The sequence below is a fragment of the Sceloporus undulatus genome, chromosome 4 (assembly GCF_019175285.1).
Source record: "Sceloporus undulatus isolate JIND9_A2432 ecotype Alabama chromosome 4, SceUnd_v1.1, whole genome shotgun sequence".
Lineage (NCBI taxonomy): Eukaryota > Metazoa > Chordata > Lepidosauria > Squamata > Phrynosomatidae > Sceloporus > Sceloporus undulatus.
The window spans coordinates 166,157,373-166,177,182 of NC_056525.1; the positions used below are offsets into that span (position 1 = coordinate 166,157,373).

Genomic DNA, 19,810 nt, shown 5'->3' on the forward strand with positions numbered 1-19,810 from the left:
GCCTTCCCTCCTACCATGGGTGGAAAGGCCACCTTTATGTCAGGGAAAGAAATACACAAATACATATTCACTTGAACATTGTCCAGTTCCTTACATAACCTTCAACTGTCCAGATTTGGCAGGGATGGTCCGAGTTAACCCTCTGTCATTCTACTTTTTCAGCTGTTTCTCTAAATGCCCCAGTCTCGCTCATCCCCTCCCACTTTCCTCCTTTATAAACTCAGCTTACAAGTTGCTGCAAACTGAGTTCAAAGTGCAGGAGTAGTTTGCACTCAGTTAACTCAGCAGGGTGGAGAGGTGAAGCCTTGGTAAAGCAAACGATAAACCTCTCAAGCTTGTGTGACTTAATAACTTTTCCATTTTGACCACATCCTGAGTCCCAAGTGTTGGAGTTTATGAGACCTTACCTGTAAACTTTATCATTATTAAGGTTGAATATAGAGTTATATACCTCTGTATTCAACTAATATTAAAAAGATTAAAACCCCATAGATGATTGCAAAGCATCTTATTCCCATATTAACCAATTCTATGTACATATATCTCAGAATACTGTCTGGGATACTATTTGCTAACAGCTAACACCCTGATACTGCAAACACTGCTTGAAATAATTCTACTGAACCAGTAGGTGATTTGGACCAGTGTGGGATCACATAACTGACACTCTTCTTACATGAATAGGTACTGATTTTAAGAACTAAAAACAAGCTGAATTTCCCATTCAGCAATAAAAACATTATCTGATGTAATATATACTGTTACAGGCAACAAAAGGAAAGGAGATGCACAAGAATACCAAACAACTGCAAAGAAATTATACATGGAGCCTAAAGGAATCACTAATATAAACATACATACTTGAAAATCAAACATGAAGAATACAGAATAGCAATGTAGGTCATACTCTTCCCCCCCTTCAGTTTCTGAAGATTAATATTATTTACTCAGGAGTACGTCTTATTGTATCAATAGCAACTCACTTCTTAGTAATGTATTAAAAGGTATGACAGCAAAATGTTCCAGATATGAAGAAATTCATATAACTGTTTCATGGAAGGAAAAGAGGATGGATATTATATCCCAAAACTCATGCATCTTTAAGATGTATAAATTCAGGAGCCTATGCCATTGTATAAGTATTATATATACAATTTGTCCCTGATCAGAAATTCAAGTACAATACAATTTTAATGACGATAAGAAATACCTAAAACATTGTTCTGTCGTTGTGTCTTTCAATTCATTTCTGACTTATGGCATCCCTAAGGGGGAACAATCATGGGGTTTTTCTGGGGCTGAGAGTGTGACTCTCCAAAGTCACTCAGTGGGTTTTATGCCCAAACGTGAAGCAAACTCTGATGTCTAGAATCAGTTCAGCATTCAACCACTATATCACAGTGCTCTCCACCTGTAACTCATTTGTAAATAAGATGGAACCTGATGGCTTTTCTTCTCTACATCAGAAACTCTGCTTCAGTATTTCAGCTTTCCAATTTCAGCTTTCCAACATCCTGAATCAGTGAGTCAAAGCAGCCCACAGGATGATTGGACTGTGATGCTCAGCATCCTTAGTATTGGCTTAATTGACCGGGGCTGCTGGGAGTTGTAACCACATCTGGGGCTACACTTTGCTCACCCTTGATGCATCCTACTATAACATAAATTACAGTGCTTCTTTACTTTTTATTAATAAAATAGTAACAGATAACTATCATGGTCACAATCCACACAGATTTACCTAAGTGCACTTAATTCTGTCTAGGTTAGAGCCCATGTCTGTCAATACCACCATCCAAAATGTATTAATTCTTTCAATAAAATCAATATAACCAGTTTAAACTAGTCCAGACCTTTTTCTGAGTTCTCAGGTTAAATTGCTGTATACTGTAAAGGGGTTCGTAATTATAACCGTATAGTTTCACCAGAGGCTTTGTGTGTCCTATCGAAATCTGTGTCTCAGTCTTTGGTTACATTTTTAATATGCCTATAAATCTTATAAATGTATGCCTAGAATCACGTCCCACTGAGTCCATAGGCTTACTCCCAATAAGGATTGGGGTAAAGGTGTAAAGGATTGCAAGTGTTATGGAGTGCTTTGCTACTTATTTTAAAAGGATAAATGGTATATAATGGTAATAATATTATATGAAAATATTTATCCTACAAAATTATCTTGCTGGATCCTGAAGATTCACATCTGGTTTTCTAAACAGTAGCAATAGCAACACAATAGCAACAACATATATTTTAAAAATGAGGAAAATATCAAGTGTTATACTTCCTATTTTTTTTTTAAAAAAAACACACACATCTGTACACTGCAACATTAACTGAAGACTACTGAGACATTAAAATAGCAATGTTATAAAACTTTCAAAATAATTAAATTTCAATGAATTTTATGTATTTTTGAGTGCCATATATTATAATAAACTGCTGCCTCAATCTAGCAGTTTGTACCCTGAGATTTTTCATCAAATAAATAACTAGGAATCTGAAACAAGCTCAGATTGTCTACAAAACACTGTCCTCATTTAAGAACATGTAAACATATCAGATATTTTGTCAGTTTTCACACCTAAACTTGCGATCCAGCAATCCTCCAAAAATGCAGGGGTGGTGCAACCCATATCTATTGTACTGCATTCTCAGTTTGTCTGTATCCAGTCCTTGTGGATTTTCCATCATTCACTTCCTAGGGGAAAAACAACTATTGATTTACATCCTTTAGTTGTGATCAAATAACTCCTCCAACATGCCAAACGTTCACAATGACACGTCAAGTACCAGTGTTCATCGTGTGCTTATTCTTGAACAGCTGAATGGTGAATAGATCGGTGATAGTCTTCTGAACTGGTGACTTGTTCTGGGATATCATAGCCTCTTAGAAAAGGTCCAGTGTTTTGCTGTGCAAAATAATATAGGTGCCTCGCAAACATTGGTTCAACCTTAGTAACAAATAGAAAAGTTAGACATCTGGAAAAAAATTCTAATTCATTCATATCAAGAGATGAGATGTTAGGAACAGTAAAACACATCATTACCTACCCAAACAGAAAGTAATAAAAATATTTTTCTATTCAAAGGAACTTGCTTAGAATTTTTAAACTGACTAGCACTTTCTTCTTTGAAGCATCAGTCCTATTTACTATGGACATAATCCCCACTGAAGTCCACAGGACCTACTTCTGAGTAAACATGCACAGGATTATCTGTAGCATATATATTTAAATTAAATTAAATTAAATTAAATATATTTCTAATCATACAGCAGCCTAATGCATCTCCAAGTACTTGGAAATCTTTACACATGTGCAATTAAATGCATCAGAATGTACATATAAACATAAACATGGATGAAAGCTTGTATACATCTGGGCACAATGTTTCTCTGAAATGCACAGGACTTTATGTATTGTTAGCCATGAATGCTATCTAAAACATCTCTCAGTTTTAGATGGCCTTTCAACATACAAGGAGTTGCTGCATCAGGATTGCAAAGCCTTGCAGCCAGCTAATACTAGCACCAGAGAAAGAGAGAAAGAACGCAATTATAACAGCAGTATTGCAGTGTCACCTCTCTGTATGAATTGCTCATTTGAGAAAAATGTTCTCAGTGGCAAGCATAAGTAAAAACTAACTTCTAAACAATCAGTGGAGAAAGAGCAGCTTGCGTACCACATGTAGATACACTAACTGCCTTTTTACAGATCCTTGGTTCTTCCAGATCCCAAACCATCACTCCAAAATTAATTTTGTGGGTTCAAAATTGCCCCTCAAACAGCCACAAATACCCTTTGGAGTGGTGGTATAGGTTCAAACACACACACAGCCCACCCTGACTCCAAATTCCCCTCAAACCACAAAACTCAGTTGAAAACTGTCTGAAAAATCTGGCTACTTCCAGGAATGATTTTCAGGCAATTTGGGGGCAGAGATCAGGAGGTGATGAAATTCTGTCCCCACCAATGACCAATGTCTAATTATTGCATATATTATACATTTACGATTTTATAAAAGTAAAGAGTGAGGATTTTGCCATTAGCTTAAAACATGCCACAGAAATATGGAGCCATCATGGTGTAGTGGTTGCAGTGTTAGACTAGAACTCTGGGAGACAAGGGTTCAAACCCTCACTGTTCGTTTTTTAATAGCATTACTACTGCTAAGGATAAGGATGAGAAGAGCTGCCTGCAAGTTTTTCTGCCTCATGTGCCTAATTAACATAGTTGACTCTGAGAGCTATGGGTTTTCACTTGTGGTGGGGATACAATTTGCTGCTCTGCCCCAGGTAGCAAAATACGTTGGATCAGCACTGTCCTAATATAGGTATGTTATGTGACAAGCTACGAAGTCCCATATACAAATAATTCATATTTGACTTATTAGCAGTATTGAAATGAACTTTGATATCTGGTTTTATAAAATTTGAACTGTAAACTAAATATGAAGTCACAAACATAATTGTCTTAGATGTAGATACTGTAGATTTTCAGACAATTTAATTATTCCAGTTCCAGTTTTATTTGTCTACAGTGTGAATGATTCATATCTATTACTGTGTTGTTGTTATATTCTTTTCCATATTATGGCAATCCTAAGGTGACCTCTATCACAGAGTTTTATTGGCAAGATTTATTTGGTGGGAGATTTGCCATTGCCTTCTTCTGAGGATGAGATAGTGCCCAAAGTCACTCAGTGAGCTTCCATGTTAATCGGAGATTTCAGCACTCCAAGAATCCTAGTCTAAGACTCAAATCTCTTTGCCACACTGGCTCTCCTGGTTAAAGTTCACAGTTCATTTCAGTTCTGTAAATTAGTCTGCATCCAGAAATAATGCCATTTGACAATCCCTTAACTGGCATGGGTCAATGGAATTCTGGAATTTGTAGTTTTGTCAGACATTTAGACAGCTCTGGTTCCACAACAAACTACAGTTCCCAGAATTCCATAGCATTGAGCCATGGCAGTTAAAGCATTACTTCTGAAATGCACATGCAGCCTTAGTCAACATTTCAAACTTTAAAAAATGTATTCTACTAAGTAGTCACCCAAGATTTATATTTTCCTACAACCCCCTTATTATTTATTCTATATTCAATAAAACAAACAATCTATACTTACATGGGCAGTAATTTGTTTTCTCTGCCTTTGTGGATCTGGAAACTCCTCTCCAAAACATAAGACGATCTGGAATCGAGGCAATGGCCGCCCATGGTGAGCAAATGCTTGTAGTTCTGGAAATCCAACAGAAAATTATCAGGCTATCCTCAAATTTTACACACACACACACACACACACACACACCCTGCCTTTCTCCTAGGATAGTATCCAATAGTTAGCATGGAGAATCAGCCTAGATTACTGGGGCAGAAATTCCATGATAATGGGATGTTTACAAAAAGAAAATCTGCCAAAGGGCTAGAAACATTGAGACACTGATCAAAACAATAGCTTTATGTCTTACTAGTTTGTTCTGTTCAGTTTATATACTATAATCTTTATATACTTCATCAGATCAGATTCCACTATGGTGAACAACAATTTAAGAGTTAAAAGTATTTAAGATCTAATGTCAACAGACAAAAACCCCTCTAGTATCAAACAACCATAATAAAAAAGTACTTTTTTAAAAAATTGAATTAGGATAAAGTGGAGCTGGCATTCCAGCAAGATCCAGTGCAGTAGCCTGATGGGAATCTCTTATAGCATGTATGAAGAAACAATTTATTGCTCCTCTCCTCCACACTTTTTTTTGAGGGGAGGGTGGTAAAATATATTGAAAATGTAAAGATTTATACAATTTTATTTTGAGAACTGAAGGATCTCAAATATCCAGTTTTCAAAATGAAGTGGGGAACAAAACCACCAAAACATTTATTTGAAATATTCAACTCCAGCATTTGATGTCTGTTGTTTAGGATTGATCATTTTAGCCCCACTGAAATCAGCCCTAAAGTTGAAAAGTCTTAATAATAAAGTTATCTTCATAGCGAACAATCAGTTATGATCATTTATTTATGCCAAAAGTGCATATATAGTGCATGGAACTAGAAACATAAGGGAGATGTGAGAATACAGATTAAATAATCTGTTACTAGGAGGACCATGTTAGCCCACAGTGTGACAACAGGTGATACACCATAAGTGTCACTCAAGAGAACTGTTAAAAATAAATTAGGTTACTCATTATCTACTTTGGTATCTCCAGTTGCTTTGGACTTCCAGAAGTTCCAGCCAGTAAGGCCAATAGCTAGGATTGTGGGAGTTAAAATACAAAACATTTAGCAGCCACTTGTTTAGCTTATATTCCATTGTATTTTATGGCAAAATAAACAGACTTGCTTGTACATCCGTCTCCCACTAACTTTCCCCTGACATTATTGCACACATTAAAGCTTTAACCACAAACTTTAGAAATAACAAAAATGAAATAATAACTCATCTTGGAAAAACATTACCTGATAAAAATTGCTGTGTATCAAAAAGTTTGCATGTTTGTTCTCTTTCTAGTTTGTTAGGCCTGTCACTGCAAAGAGCAAGAGGCCCATCCCAATAGATCCTGCTCTGACAGAGTCTCTTAGCATAAAGTCCATCAGGTGTCATCCAGAGTATTACTCCCCTTTCCAGGTGATTTAGCATTTTTTCAGTTGTTTTTCTCTGGCTATGATCTTCTGGGTAAGGGAACAGAACTTGATCTAGGCCACTGACTTCATAACTTTGGCCGTGGGATATCCTACAGCCCTCAGGACTTGTAGTTGTGACTTCTTTCACAAGCGTTTCATGGTAATATAAACAGATGTGCAATCGAAAATCTGAAAAAAACATTTTTGCAAAATTATGGTAATATTTGGCATTACACAGTTACACTTCATATAACATCTACAAACAGAGTGAGATGCATTGTGTTTTAATAGTGTGCAATCTATTATTTCACAGCAGATTTAACAAGTACAGTGGACCCTTGTTATACACTGGGGTTGGGTTCCAAAATCCCCCGTGGATAACAAAATCCATGAATGCTCCCATTAAATATAATGACATAGTAAAATGGTATCCCTTATAAAAAATGGAAAATCAGGGTTTGATATTTGAAATTTATACTTTTTTTGAACATTTTCAAACCATGGATGCTTGAATCCGTGTATAAAAAATCCATGTATAAGAAGAGCCGACTGTAAATGTGAGTCAGTTATTAATAGTATAATTCAATCCACATTTCTTGGATGTTTCTTCATGTCCAATAAATAGTATTCACAAATAAGTAAGCATAAAATTGCATCTCAGCCACAGTTCCTCATCGAACATAATCTACCCATCATGCAAATACACATAATAAAATGAATGATGTCACATAATAAGGTTAACTATTATTATGTCCTCCTATATCATAATGTCATAGGAGCAATATATTGCAATGTGTTTTATCAGATTATAAATCCCCCAATATTATTTATGTTGCTTTAAGGAACATGCTTCAGATTCACTTATTATGAATGTAACAGCACTTGGCACAGACATGGCTTGTAATTTTAGACCGTGTTGCAGTAGTTTATCAGGTGAGAGTTGCTACAAGAGTGGCCACATGATCTGGGAATTGTTACAGCCATAAATACTGCTACAGGGAACATGCTCTAAAATCCATGGAAGTTCTAAAACAATTTTTAATTATATTTTATTATATTACATTTTATTATCCAGCAACAGTCACCTTTTCCTTGATAAATGCCTGGTATGTGGAACAGTGCTGTTCAGGACTGGATAGTAGGTCATTTGAAAAGATTCACTGGGAGAAATATCTCTGTCACAATTAATATCTGGCATAGCAGATACTGCTAGATACAATGTTTAGTTATGGAGTAGCTGTCTTAGTTGACTGAAACACATATTGCCAAAGCAGCTGCTCCATGTCTTTAGAAGCAAAGAACAAACATTGACCACAATTTTGTTGGTGGACTACACTAGTTTTCATACTTTTTTCCAGGGCCATGCCACAAAAATAAGGGAAAGCAGCTGGCTCTAAGCAGCCTGTTTCTCCAGCATTTCACTTTTGTCACAGCATCCCTCCTGCAACCACTGCCTCCATCATCATAATTACACCTGTAGCCACATGAACAATTTTAAAGCAAAAAAACAAAACACATACTTCAAAAACATGCTACTAAAAGTAAACATCTGTTGTTGTTATGTGCCTTAATTGACTCCAAGTTGTGGCAACACCTATCATAGTTTCCTTGGCAAGATATCTGCAGAGGATGTTCGCCGTTCCTCCAAGGCAAAAGAGTGATTTGCCCAAGGTCACCAAAAGGATTTCCAGGGCCAAGTGAGGATTTGAACCCTGGGATCCTGGAATCTTAGTCTAACACTTAGATCATTACATCACACTGGCTCAAATAAATAAATAAATAAATAAATAAACTTAACCCTATGTTTCATGAGTATATAGCTATAATTCACTATCATTGTGCATTTGCTGTGGTGAATGGAAGCTGACAAGTAAGCACCAGTGATTATGCCCATTTATACAAGGCATAAGAAATGTGCTCAGACTGTGAACAGGTTTATTCAATACATTGACTGTTCAGTGCAGACAATCATCAAGTGATATTAGACAAGGTAAATTGGTCAGAAGTATTTAATATGCTGGCTAATTGAAACATTTTGCACAGTGTCTTAATAGTCTCCCAACTAGAACATTTCTATGATCTTCCAGGTCAGATTGCAGAAGAGGAGAAGGAAGGAAGGAAGGAAGGAAGGAAGGAAGGAAGGAAGGAAGGAAGTTCAAAATATCTAATCATCACTCATTTTATCTCAGATACCTATATTGATTTGTCAATATATTCCTACCTAGTTGAGCCTGGGCATTATGCAAAATTCTTTATTCATGATGTCAGTTTATACATAACCTCTATAACTCATATAAATGCTCATGCTCTGAGATCAAGGACATTCTCCATTCAATTCATATTTCCTAAACCAAAACACATATATGGGTGGGTGGGGGATGGGGGATGGACCACAATGTTAACAGAGTTTCAAAGTTATTCTCTCATTTGAGACTATGGAGTCTGAAGATTTCTTTGAAAAGTTATGAGATAATTCCCAAATGTTCATTGTTGATCAACCAAATACTGAATGGTTTACACACCTGACAATGGAAGAGCTTCACCAGACCTTATGCTTGGCTCTATTGGGATCCCAGGAACCTGAGACTCAGGTGGTGCACAAGCATAAAAGGTTCCAGTCACCTGACAACCTGTTTTTAACAAATAAAACTATTATTTTCACAATGCTGCAAAGCAGTCCAAAAACCCTAGATTTCCCTCCCCCTTCACACTGTAAACCATTTACCCAGTTTGATAAACTTGCTGTCCCTTTTCACCTTAATACCTTTTAATTATTTGTGGGAAAGATTACAGATTCAAAACAAGAGAACTGGAAAAAGGAGGTTCATGAGCTCAAAGGGTTGTGCAGAGTTGTGTCCTTTGCTAAAATTAATGAGGAAATCCATTATCCATAAATACATGCACAAACAACATTGGATAAGGAGCCATCCATGATTTTTCCCCATGGTTTAATTATGCTGGACTTACCATTCTGACATGCTGGACTTTGCCAGTGATGATTACGAGCTGCGAAAGGCACAGTTGCACACTGGTACGAAATATCCGAGTGTGATTGCTCTGGAACATATTCTCTCCAATTACGGTCATGAGTCATCATGTAGCCTGGCATCTGTACATTTTATCAAAGTGTTGTAGTACATTACAGACAGAATCAATGCACATGTATCTTTCTCCAACTAGATGTCATTCTCAGGCTTTCTAAATGCAGAGATCTCAAATAGTTCTACCTCTCTTTGGGTTTACTTCCCATCACTATCAATGAAGGCACATCAAATGTGTGATCTTATGCATACATACTGAATGCATAATAGGTCCCACTAATTCAGGAAATTGACTGCCAAGCAGATAGATGTTAGTTCTTGTCCTGATACTCCCATATTACAATACCATCAGACTTAAGAGAAAAGAAGTTATTCTTTCATAAAATGAGCGTGGAAACTGAGGCCCTTTGATGCCATGTGCTCTAACAGAAACAAGGACTTTGGACTCCTGAAATTCACCATTTGGCTTTGAGAACTGAAGCCCACCTTTTCCAGATACTGAAGTTTCATGTCTCTCTCAAAGGCTGGATCTGGATTAACTTTGTCAAATGCTCATGAACTTGTGAAACTACATTGCATTAAGCAGGTGGCTCTCCAAAGTATTAGCTACATTGCATTACCTACCTTGCATTTGCAGTGGCTCTCCAGAGTCTCATGACCCCACAACTATAGACTCTTAAAGATGCCAGTGAAGCTATGCACACACCAAAACCCAAAGTGGCACTGGTGCTACATGATAGGATGTACCATATATACTTGACTATAAGTTGACCTCATGTATAAGTTGAGGGCAGGTTTGGGGGCCAAAATTATGGATTTTGATATGACCCATGGATAAGTCGAGGGTCATGTAATGAAGGATGTAAAGGACAAAGCAAAGGAAAACAATGCCAAAAAACTTACATAGTTTCAGCAGGGATAACTACTTGTGCTCGTACTAAAGGCTGGCTGGCTGGATGGATGAGAGAGTAGAGGGGGACCAGAGCTTCCAGGGAAGATTATACTCTTGCCTTTCACCAGGGGATGGTTGTGTGTGTGTGTGTGTGTGTGTGTGTGTGATTTAAAGTACGGTACTTATATTGACCTGTAGATAAGTCAATTTAGGTTTTTGGGGTCAATTTTTTAACCTAAATTTCTAGACTTATACATGAGTATATACAGTACTTTCATTCACCTTACCCCAACTACACCCTAGAGCTCCCTGAAAGCCAGCCCCAGAGACGTGACCCGCTGATAAGGATAGGGGGAGTAAATCTCCCTCCTGGTTCTACTGGATTTTGCTGTTCTACCAGCAGAGGTCAAATATTGGATCCTGCCCACAAAGCATTTGATTTTACCACTGAACTACAGACTTCTCCCTAAATATTTTGGAGCTATGTAGCATAGGATTGCTTTGGTGATGGCTGTGTATATGCAACTGATAAAATTATACCAATCTGATGCTCTTTTTTAAATAAAATTCAAATATCTAGTTACAAGAGATTATCAAAGAAATATGCTTTGGGTTATAGTATTGGGTTATAACATGCTACTTCTCAATATCAGCATGGATGCTTCCTGCAAAATTTCTGATCACAGGAGCATTGATGAACTCTTTGAGGAACATTCCCTAATTTGTGTTTGTACTTTCTTTGCTATTGGCCTTTAAATCTTGCTGTGAATCAAGGCATGAAGGAACTGCAACATCTATAAATTTCCAGCCTTTGGTACATAAAACAAATGAATGGCCTTTACCTGAGGCTGCAGTGCAGAGTATGATGAATTCATGGTGTAGGCATTGTTCATAATCATCTGTGGCTCTTCCATACTAAGCTGCTTTGTTCCTGTTCACAGGTAGACAAACCAGGATAATTTTTAAAAATCATGGGGAAAGGAGTAGCATGTGTATAAAAACGTCATCCTTAAGTGTTAACTCCTACTTATAAAATGTTACAAACTATTTCACAACCATGAAACCCATCTGCATATTTTACAGAGAAGAAACTTAAAATTTCCTCATTTGAAAAGAATCTGTAAACAGAATTTTATATAAAATACACTTCCAAATCACATAATTTGTTTACAAAATTGTTCTAATAAGATAGTTTAGTTACAAAATTTGGCAAATCCTCCTCATTTAAAAAAAAATCTAGAAATCCTATTTGCCTGTGAGGAGGGAGTGAGGTGCTTGCTAACTCCACCTGAACCACAGAAACTGAGGGGTTCTCAATTGCATGGGGATCCTGCAGGCTCCATTTGGAAATATTCATCTTAAATACATGGAGATTTGGTGTGGGTTAGGGTAGGAATGCTTTAGGAATCAGCCCCCAGGAACCAGACAGAGGGAGCAGAGAGAGCAGGTATATCTGTCATCTTCCTCTTATGCAACTGGAACATTAGGGGAACAACAGAATAAGGTTGTAAGTGTTTACTTTTATTGTGGCACCAGAGCTCTTTGACAGAGAAGGCTAAATGTCTCACAAAACTACAGTTCCTGGAATCCCCTAGCATTGAGCCAGGGCAGTTAAAGCAGTCTCAAACTGGATTATTTCTGCAGTGTGTTTTGGATCTGTGTCATTATAGCCTTGTATAAATGAAAGGTGATTTTAAAAAAAACCTACAAAGTGCAATTTTTTGGGGGGGGGGAATTATTCTTTCTTTTATCCTCCTTCTTTTCCTGCACTATCATAATAAATGGTATTGTTCTGCATAATTGGGATAAACCTACCCTTTTTTGCTCCTTCTGGTACTATTCTGTACACTTTATATGGATCTGATATATCCAGCTGGCTTCTTTCAACCAGTTCTTCAAAGTCATTGCTCTTGTTCAAAGCACACCGTAGCCGTGTCTTCCAAGTCGGAGGATCTGGTTTATCGATGCCTTCTCTGAACTTTCCTTTAAACAGAGCCCAAGCCTGAAAGTATTGGTAGCGGTTAAGCAAAGACAAACAAAAAACTCTAAATACAAACAGATTTTGGAACATATTTACAGCAATGTAATAAATGATGCAATAGTAAGTATATTTATTATAGACAGCTCTTTTTGCTGAAAAATCGCTGGATTTTCTACTAGCACTATAGGATTTACACTTTCTAATAATAGTTCAGCTTGAAAACTAATTACAGCACAACAGTATGCAACAGAAATAAAAGGTAGATACAGCTCCAAGATTTATAATAGCTACTTCCATTCCACAAGAAATATACAGCTAGGTGGTGTGTTCTTTTAAAAAGCTGCATGCTCTCTCATTCACTTCGTTACAATACAGAGTAGCCACAATATGTTTTAAATCAAGTTGTCAGGTCCCAACCTTTTTATTTTTAAACAGGGTTACAGATTTCATGCGGTCACTAGTACCTCTTCTATCTATCTTGGACGCTTGTTGAGGATGGCAATGGAAAGTGGCATCACTACAGTTGGCATTACCGGGTATGGTAACTCATGGTGTCACCCGCCCCCATTGACTTCCTTCCATACCACATCCTACAAACCCCTTAGGAATGTTTTTTGTACTCATAAATCATAATTCCCGTATGTCACTGAATGTAATGGCCATAGTTGTGACATAAACAACTAGCAAAATTAAGCTTATATTTTAAAATTACAATTACAGCCTAAATGTACATTGTTTCATGTGGTTAAAATGAAAGTTGGCAAGATGTGATTTTTAAAAAGAAGAATTAAAAATAATTCATTTTAAAAAGAAACCTAAGGGCTCTCCTTTCTCTTCCCACGGAGCATCACCCTCCTCACACCATCAATTCCACTGAGCTCCAGCATTTCAAAGGGATGCAGGCAAACACCACAGCCAGTTTCTAACAAAAGGCGCATGTTTGGGAAGCAGTGGTATCTCACACACACACCCACACCCACACACCTCCATTACGAAGCCACTGCATCCTTCCTATCTGATACTGCATTTTGGTAACAAAATGATACCAGCTAACAAAAACAGAGTCCAGTCAAGTCACTGGAATGTCCAGTTACTGTTTTAATGGCAAAAAAATAGGCGTTCACTATAAAATAAATGGTGCAATATGGACTCTGCATGAAAGGTTCACTTGTTTTGAATGTTATTTAATGTTCTTCCTGTAGTCAAAAACTGAGGGCTGATCTACATCATAGAAATAATGCCGTTTGGCACCACTTTAAATTTTGTAGCATCATACTATGGGATTTTGGGATTTGTAGTTTTACAAGGCCTTTAGCCTTCTGTGCCAAAACATGCGTCTGCCTCATAAAATTACAGACCTTGAGGATGGAGCCTTGGCAGTTAAAGTGCTGTCAAAGTGCATTATTTCTATACTACAGATGTATCCCAAGAGGGGGAGGAATGTGCCGTACGGATTTCGCCAGCAATGTAAGCAGTTCCTTTTTTCAAAAAACAAAGTTACTGTTAAAGTAATTAGCTTTGCTCATTCTAGCAGAAACTGAACAGTGTTGCTCTAGGAAATGTTTCTTCTTAGCAACAAATAAAGGAGTTATGGTACTTGCAAAAGCTAATGATGAAGCCTGCAATTTTGTTCAAAATTAAACGTAAGTACCACCGATATCTATTGGATGTAAGCAGGGGTGTAACTATGAGCAGGGCTGCCGTCCTAATGAACCAAGCCTTGGGGCAGTTAATAAAATAAGGAAAAGGAAATTATTCAACATGGAAGAAGTCTTCCAAGTGTGACAGGAAAGCAACTTGGATGGTGTTTTAATTCAAGATACCAGTTGGGTAGAGAAGGCAGGAGTGTTTCTCCAGTAATTTAAGTGATCCTTCACTTAAGGAAGAGGTGCCCTGGGATAAAACAACAACAGCAGCACTTCTTAATCTCATTCTCCAACAAGTCAGAAGGATATATGTTTAATGAGGTTCACTTTTGCTCCAAGCCACCTCTTGAGGATCTTCCATCTTTTTCTACCAACGAATGCATTGTTAAGCATGATTGTTTGAACCCTTCATAGTTTTGCTATAGTTATCCCATTAAGAATGGAGCATATATATGAATTGTTTGGAAATATATATCAATTTGTCCTCACTTCAGACAGAAGGAAAAAGAAGAGAATGGAGAGAGTGGGTGAAAAGGTGAGACTCTCTCACGAGATTCAAATACTAGAATACTCATTGGCATCCTCTATTTCTCAGTACTACCTTCCTTCAGATCATTATAAAAACAACAACAACAACAACTCTGTGTACATGCAGTTCACCCTGGGACATGATTAAGTGCATGAACAATGAAATGGGTTCTGTTTCAGATTACAAGTCACCATGCAAAGAACAGGCGCATGTAATTCAGACCTTGTGCCTGAAGATTATAGTTGGATTATGGAATCGTAGAGTTGGAAGAGACCGCAAGGGCCATCCAGTCCAATCCCCTGCCATGCAGGAACTCTCAGTCAAAGCATCCCTGACAGATGGCCATCCAGCCTCTGTTTAAAAACGTCTAAGGAAGGAGATTCAACTCCCTCGGAGCGTAGTGGAGTCTACTTCCTTGGAGGCTGGATGGCCATCTGTCGGGGATGCTTTGATTTGGATTTCCTGCATGGCAGAATGGGGCTGGACTGGATGGCCCTTGCGGTCTCTTCCAATGTTATGATTCTATAACCCAACCATAATTTTCAGGCACAAGGTCTGAACTTTTGCTACTATCATGAACAATAGCTGTGTGAAAAGTACATGAGACTTGCCTCTCCCTTTTGCCATGCCAGCTGTTAGGACACAGGAAACACACATACAAAAGGAAAAGAGCCACAGGTACCTTGAAGAGCGCGGCGTCCTCCTCGCGGTTGTAGTCCTGCTTGCCGGCATGCTTCCAAGGGATGCGGAAGATGCTCTTCTCCTCGTTCTCCCAGACCAGCCCCGGGTACTTGTTGCTGTCGATCTGCTCGATCAGCCACTGGCGGAGCTTCCCGTTGCCGCAGCTGGCGGAGCTCATGCCGAGGAGGGTCCGGGGGGGCGGCGGAGGGGCTCCCGCTTTCCAAGCTCATGCCACTCGCCCTGCAGAAAGAAAGAAGCAAGGAAGGAAGGAGGGAGGGAGGGAGGGAGGGAGGAATGAAGGAGGGAGGAAGAAGGAAGGAAGAGAGGGAGGGAGGGAGGGAGGGAGGGAGGGAAAGAGGAAGGAAGGAGGGAGGGAGAGAGATAGGGGACACCGTGAGCTTCCCACGTGTAAGGCAGCATCCTCACGCGCAACAGCACCCGTGTCAGGCAGACTCCCCTCTCTTCGGAGCATCCTTTTCCAGGTCCAGTCCCAGACCAAAAAAAAGGCGAGAGACCCCAATGCCCCGGTTGGCGGGCCTTATCCCCCTCCTTCCCACATACACCCCCCTTGGTCGACTTCAAAGCTATAGCCCTGTTAAGTCTGTGGGCTCAGTAGCTAGAGAGATCCCTGAGAGTACACTGCAGAAATCATCCCCCTCGAGACTGCTGTAACTGCCCTGGCTCAGTGCTACTATCAGGGAATCCTAGGAGTTGCAGTTGGTTTTGGGACCAGAATCCTCTGACAGAGAAGGCAATATCTGTCTCACTAACGCTCCAGTTCCCAGGACTCCCTAGCACTCAGCCAGGGCAGTTAAACTGCTCCCAAACGGGATTATTTCTGCAGTGTGTTTCGGACCTTACTTACCACCCTGCTCTTGATCTCCTTCATTCACCTAAATCTTCCTTCCCGCCTCCTCTTGGCCCAGCTCCTCCTCCCAAACTGGGAAGGAAGGAAGCCTCTTTCCACCTTCGACACACAACACACACGTTACACACACACACACACGGAGCCTTCCTCCTCCCATTCGGGTCCTTACGAGTTATACAGTTCTCAACCTCCTCCGGCCCCAAGACCTGGAGACTTCCGAGAGTTGTAGTCCGGAACTTTTCCTCACCCTCTGGTTTCAGCATTATAGTCTCTGGAGACCAGGTTCGCATCCCGGCTCAGAACCCAATGGGTGACCCTCTCTCAGCCTCAGAGGATGGCCATGGCAAACCCCTTCTGGAGAAAGCGTGCCAAGAAAACCCCAGGAGCCTTAGGGTCGCCCTCAGTCGGAAACGACTTGAAGTCACACAAAGGACAGTACTTGGGGAATACTTGTCCAGAGGGGAACATTGGGGAATACTTAGAATCTTAGAATCATAGAGTTGGAAGAGACCCCAAGGGCCATCCAGTCCAACCCCATTTTGCCATGCAGGAAATCACAATCAAAGCATCCCTGACAGATGGCCATCCAGCCTCTGTTTGAAGATCTCCAAGGAGGGAGACTCCACTACACTCCTAGGAAGTGTGTTCCACTGTCGAACAGCCCTTATTGTCAGGAAGTTCCTCTTAATGTTGAGGTGGAATCTCTTTTCCTGCAGTTTGCATCCATTGTTCTGGGTCTTGTTCTCTGGAGCAGCAGAAAACAAGCTCGCTCCCTCCTCAATATGACATCCCTTCAAGTATTTAAATAGGGCTATCATATCACCTCTTAACCTTCTCTTCTCCAGGCTAAACATCCCCAGCTCCCTGAGTTGTTCCTCATAGGACAAGGTTTCCAAACCCTTCACCATTTTAGTCGCCCTCCTTTGCACACGCTCCAGTTTCTCAATGTCCTTTTTAAATTGTGGCACCCAGAATTGGACACAATATTCCAGGTGGGGCCTGACCAGGGCAGAATAGAGTGGCACTATTACTTCTCTTGATCTAGACACTATACTCTGATTGATGCAGCCTAAAATCGCATTGGCCTTGTTAGCTGCCGCATCACAGTGTTAATGATTGGAGACTATTTGCCCATATGGAGCCATTGGTGAATACTTGCCTCAGAGAAACCATATACTCGTCCATAGGGAACCACTGAGGAACACATGCTATGGGCAAGGCTTGTGCAATGATTCTCTATGGGCAAGTCTGGTGTCTCTATGGGCGAGGATTGTCCCTTGTCCCTCCCTGTGCTTCCCCCAGGTGCTGCTGAGCCTGGCCCCTCTTGCTCCCTTAGCCACCCCCTGGAACCACCATGACCCCGCGGGAAACCCCTCACCCCTCCGCCCTGGGCCCTTAGTTCTTCCCCAGCCTCCCCTCCCACAGATACTCTAGAGGAGAAGGGACGTGCTGAGGACTCCGGCCTCCCACACACAGCTCCACACAGATACACACAAGTGTCTGCATGGGAGGTGGGCCCGCGTTTCCCAGCCGTATAAAGCCACTCTTGGGCTGCCCCTACTTTTCAAGCCCTGATGACATCTTTCGGAAGGAAGCCCCAAAGGCGGGAAAGGGAGGCGGTGGGGGACTCTCCTCCACCACAACTTATTTAACAACAAGTTAAAGCGGTGCCAAACCGGGCTATTTCTCCAGTGTGGATGTAGCCATATATACATGGGCAGGCTCGGATTATCAGAGCACACTTTCCTCACGTACCTTGCTCAGAAGTTAAGTCCTATAATGTCTTCAGAATAGGTTTATTGGGGTGTGCCTTCCTTCAAGTCGTTTCCGACGTATGGCGACCCCATCACAGGGTTTTCTCTCTTGGCAGGTTTCTTCAGAGGGGGTTGCCATTGCCACCTTCTGAGGCTGAGAGAGTGTGACTTGCACAAGGGGGGGGGGGTCTATGGTCAAGTGGGGATCCGAACCTTGGTTTCCAGAGTCGTAGCCCCACACTCAAACTACTCCCTGGTAAATGCATTTAAGATTGCTCTTTAAGGAGCCTAAAGAGGCAATAGGACTTGAGAGTAGTAAGACTAAGGAGGCAATGAGAGTATAAAGACTGAGGAGGCAATAAGACTTGAGAGGAGTAAGACTAAAGAGGCAAGAAGAGTAATAAGACTGAGGAGACTAAGGAGGCAGTAAGACTTGAGAGTAGTAAGACTAAAGAAGCAATGAGACTTGAGAGTAGTAACACCAAAGAGGCAAGAAGAGTAGTAAGACTGAGACTGAGGAGGCAATAAGACCTGAGAGTAATAAGAGACCAAGAAGGCAAGAAGACTTGTAACTTGAATCTCACTGAAGACCAGGAGACTGACTTCCCTGTAGACCCTGAAACACCTCCTCTAGACCTTGGAGAGCTTTTTCTGTAGGACTGCAGCTCCCAGAATCCCCCTGAAATCGATGCCACTTGCTGTTCTACATTGAGAGATGCACCATCCCAAGGCAATCTCTGGTGTGCAATGGGAGCCCAGGAGAGACGCCTGGCTACACAGTGGGAGATCCTCACCCTTTCACGGATATGAATAGCCAACGCACCTGCACCCATTTATTTATACAGTAACAAACACGGAAAGGGGGTGTGTGGATTTCAAAACAGAGCAAATCCCTTTCAGGGGGCGATCCGAGACTTTGCGAAGCTCTCTCCCATGCTTTTAGATCCTCTGCACATAGATAAAGCAGTGTTGAGACACCCAGACCAAAAGGAGGAGGTTGCACAGTGTAGATCAGAAGAGAGGAAAGACTGGGAGACCCTTGGGCCTAAATAAGTCTTAAACCGTTGAAGGAATATTGTGAGAGGAATTCAGTGAGAGGCTGCTGGAGTCTGAAAGTTTGAAATTCTGCTAGGCAAAAGGCCTTGTAAGGAAAGCCATGCTCTGAGTGGGAATAAATGGACTCTCTCCTTAAAGGTTGTGAATTCCACTTGCTCTTGCTACTCATATCTTTCCCTCTCCTCTTTCTCCAATTCTCACCCTATTTCTCATTGCCAAAAACGTTGACTGTTAAGCCCTGGGGCAAAGAGTGGGGAGGATGAAGGTGTTCTGGAAAGTATCTTCAACACAGAGGGCAAAGAAATATAATTTATATTAGCAATCTGTCCAGCTGTGCACACTATATGTGCATCTCCAACGTTTCCAGGACCCTTCAGCCTCCATATCTTTCCCCTCCCCAGTCTTGGGGTATATATAGCTCTCCCAAACTGGAGAATCAAAGCAGTTTGACACTACGTTGACTGCAACGACTCTATTCTACAGAATCCTGGGACGTGTAGTTTGGTGAGGAAGACCAGGCTGAATACCTCACCAATCTACAAATCCCAGGATCCCACAGGATGGAGCCATGGCAGTTAAAGTGGCGTCAAGCTGCTTTAATTCTGCAATGTGCAAGAGCAGTAGGAAGGGAACTGGCTGTGCCTGGTAATGGCCACCCAGTTGGAAATGGTAGTGAAGAGTGAGTTCTTGCCTTATAGTATATTTCCTTTCCTTTTCTTCTTTTAAAGTGACA

At 40.5% G+C, this 19,810-nt stretch overlaps 1 protein-coding gene across 1 annotated transcript; it reads right to left on the minus strand.

Moving 5' to 3' along the window:
* Positions 1-2,356: 2,356 nt before the first annotated feature.
* IRF4 (interferon regulatory factor 4) lies at positions 2,357-15,629 on the minus strand. Its single transcript, XM_042465047.1, is given in 9 exon segments — positions 2,357-2,951; positions 5,128-5,240; positions 6,465-6,818; positions 9,152-9,259; positions 9,597-9,738; positions 11,405-11,493; positions 12,378-12,564; positions 15,401-15,583; positions 15,585-15,629. Coding segments are annotated over 9 exon segments (1,365 nt in total). The 3' UTR covers positions 2,357-2,807.
* Positions 15,630-19,810: the final 4,181 nt, after the last annotated feature.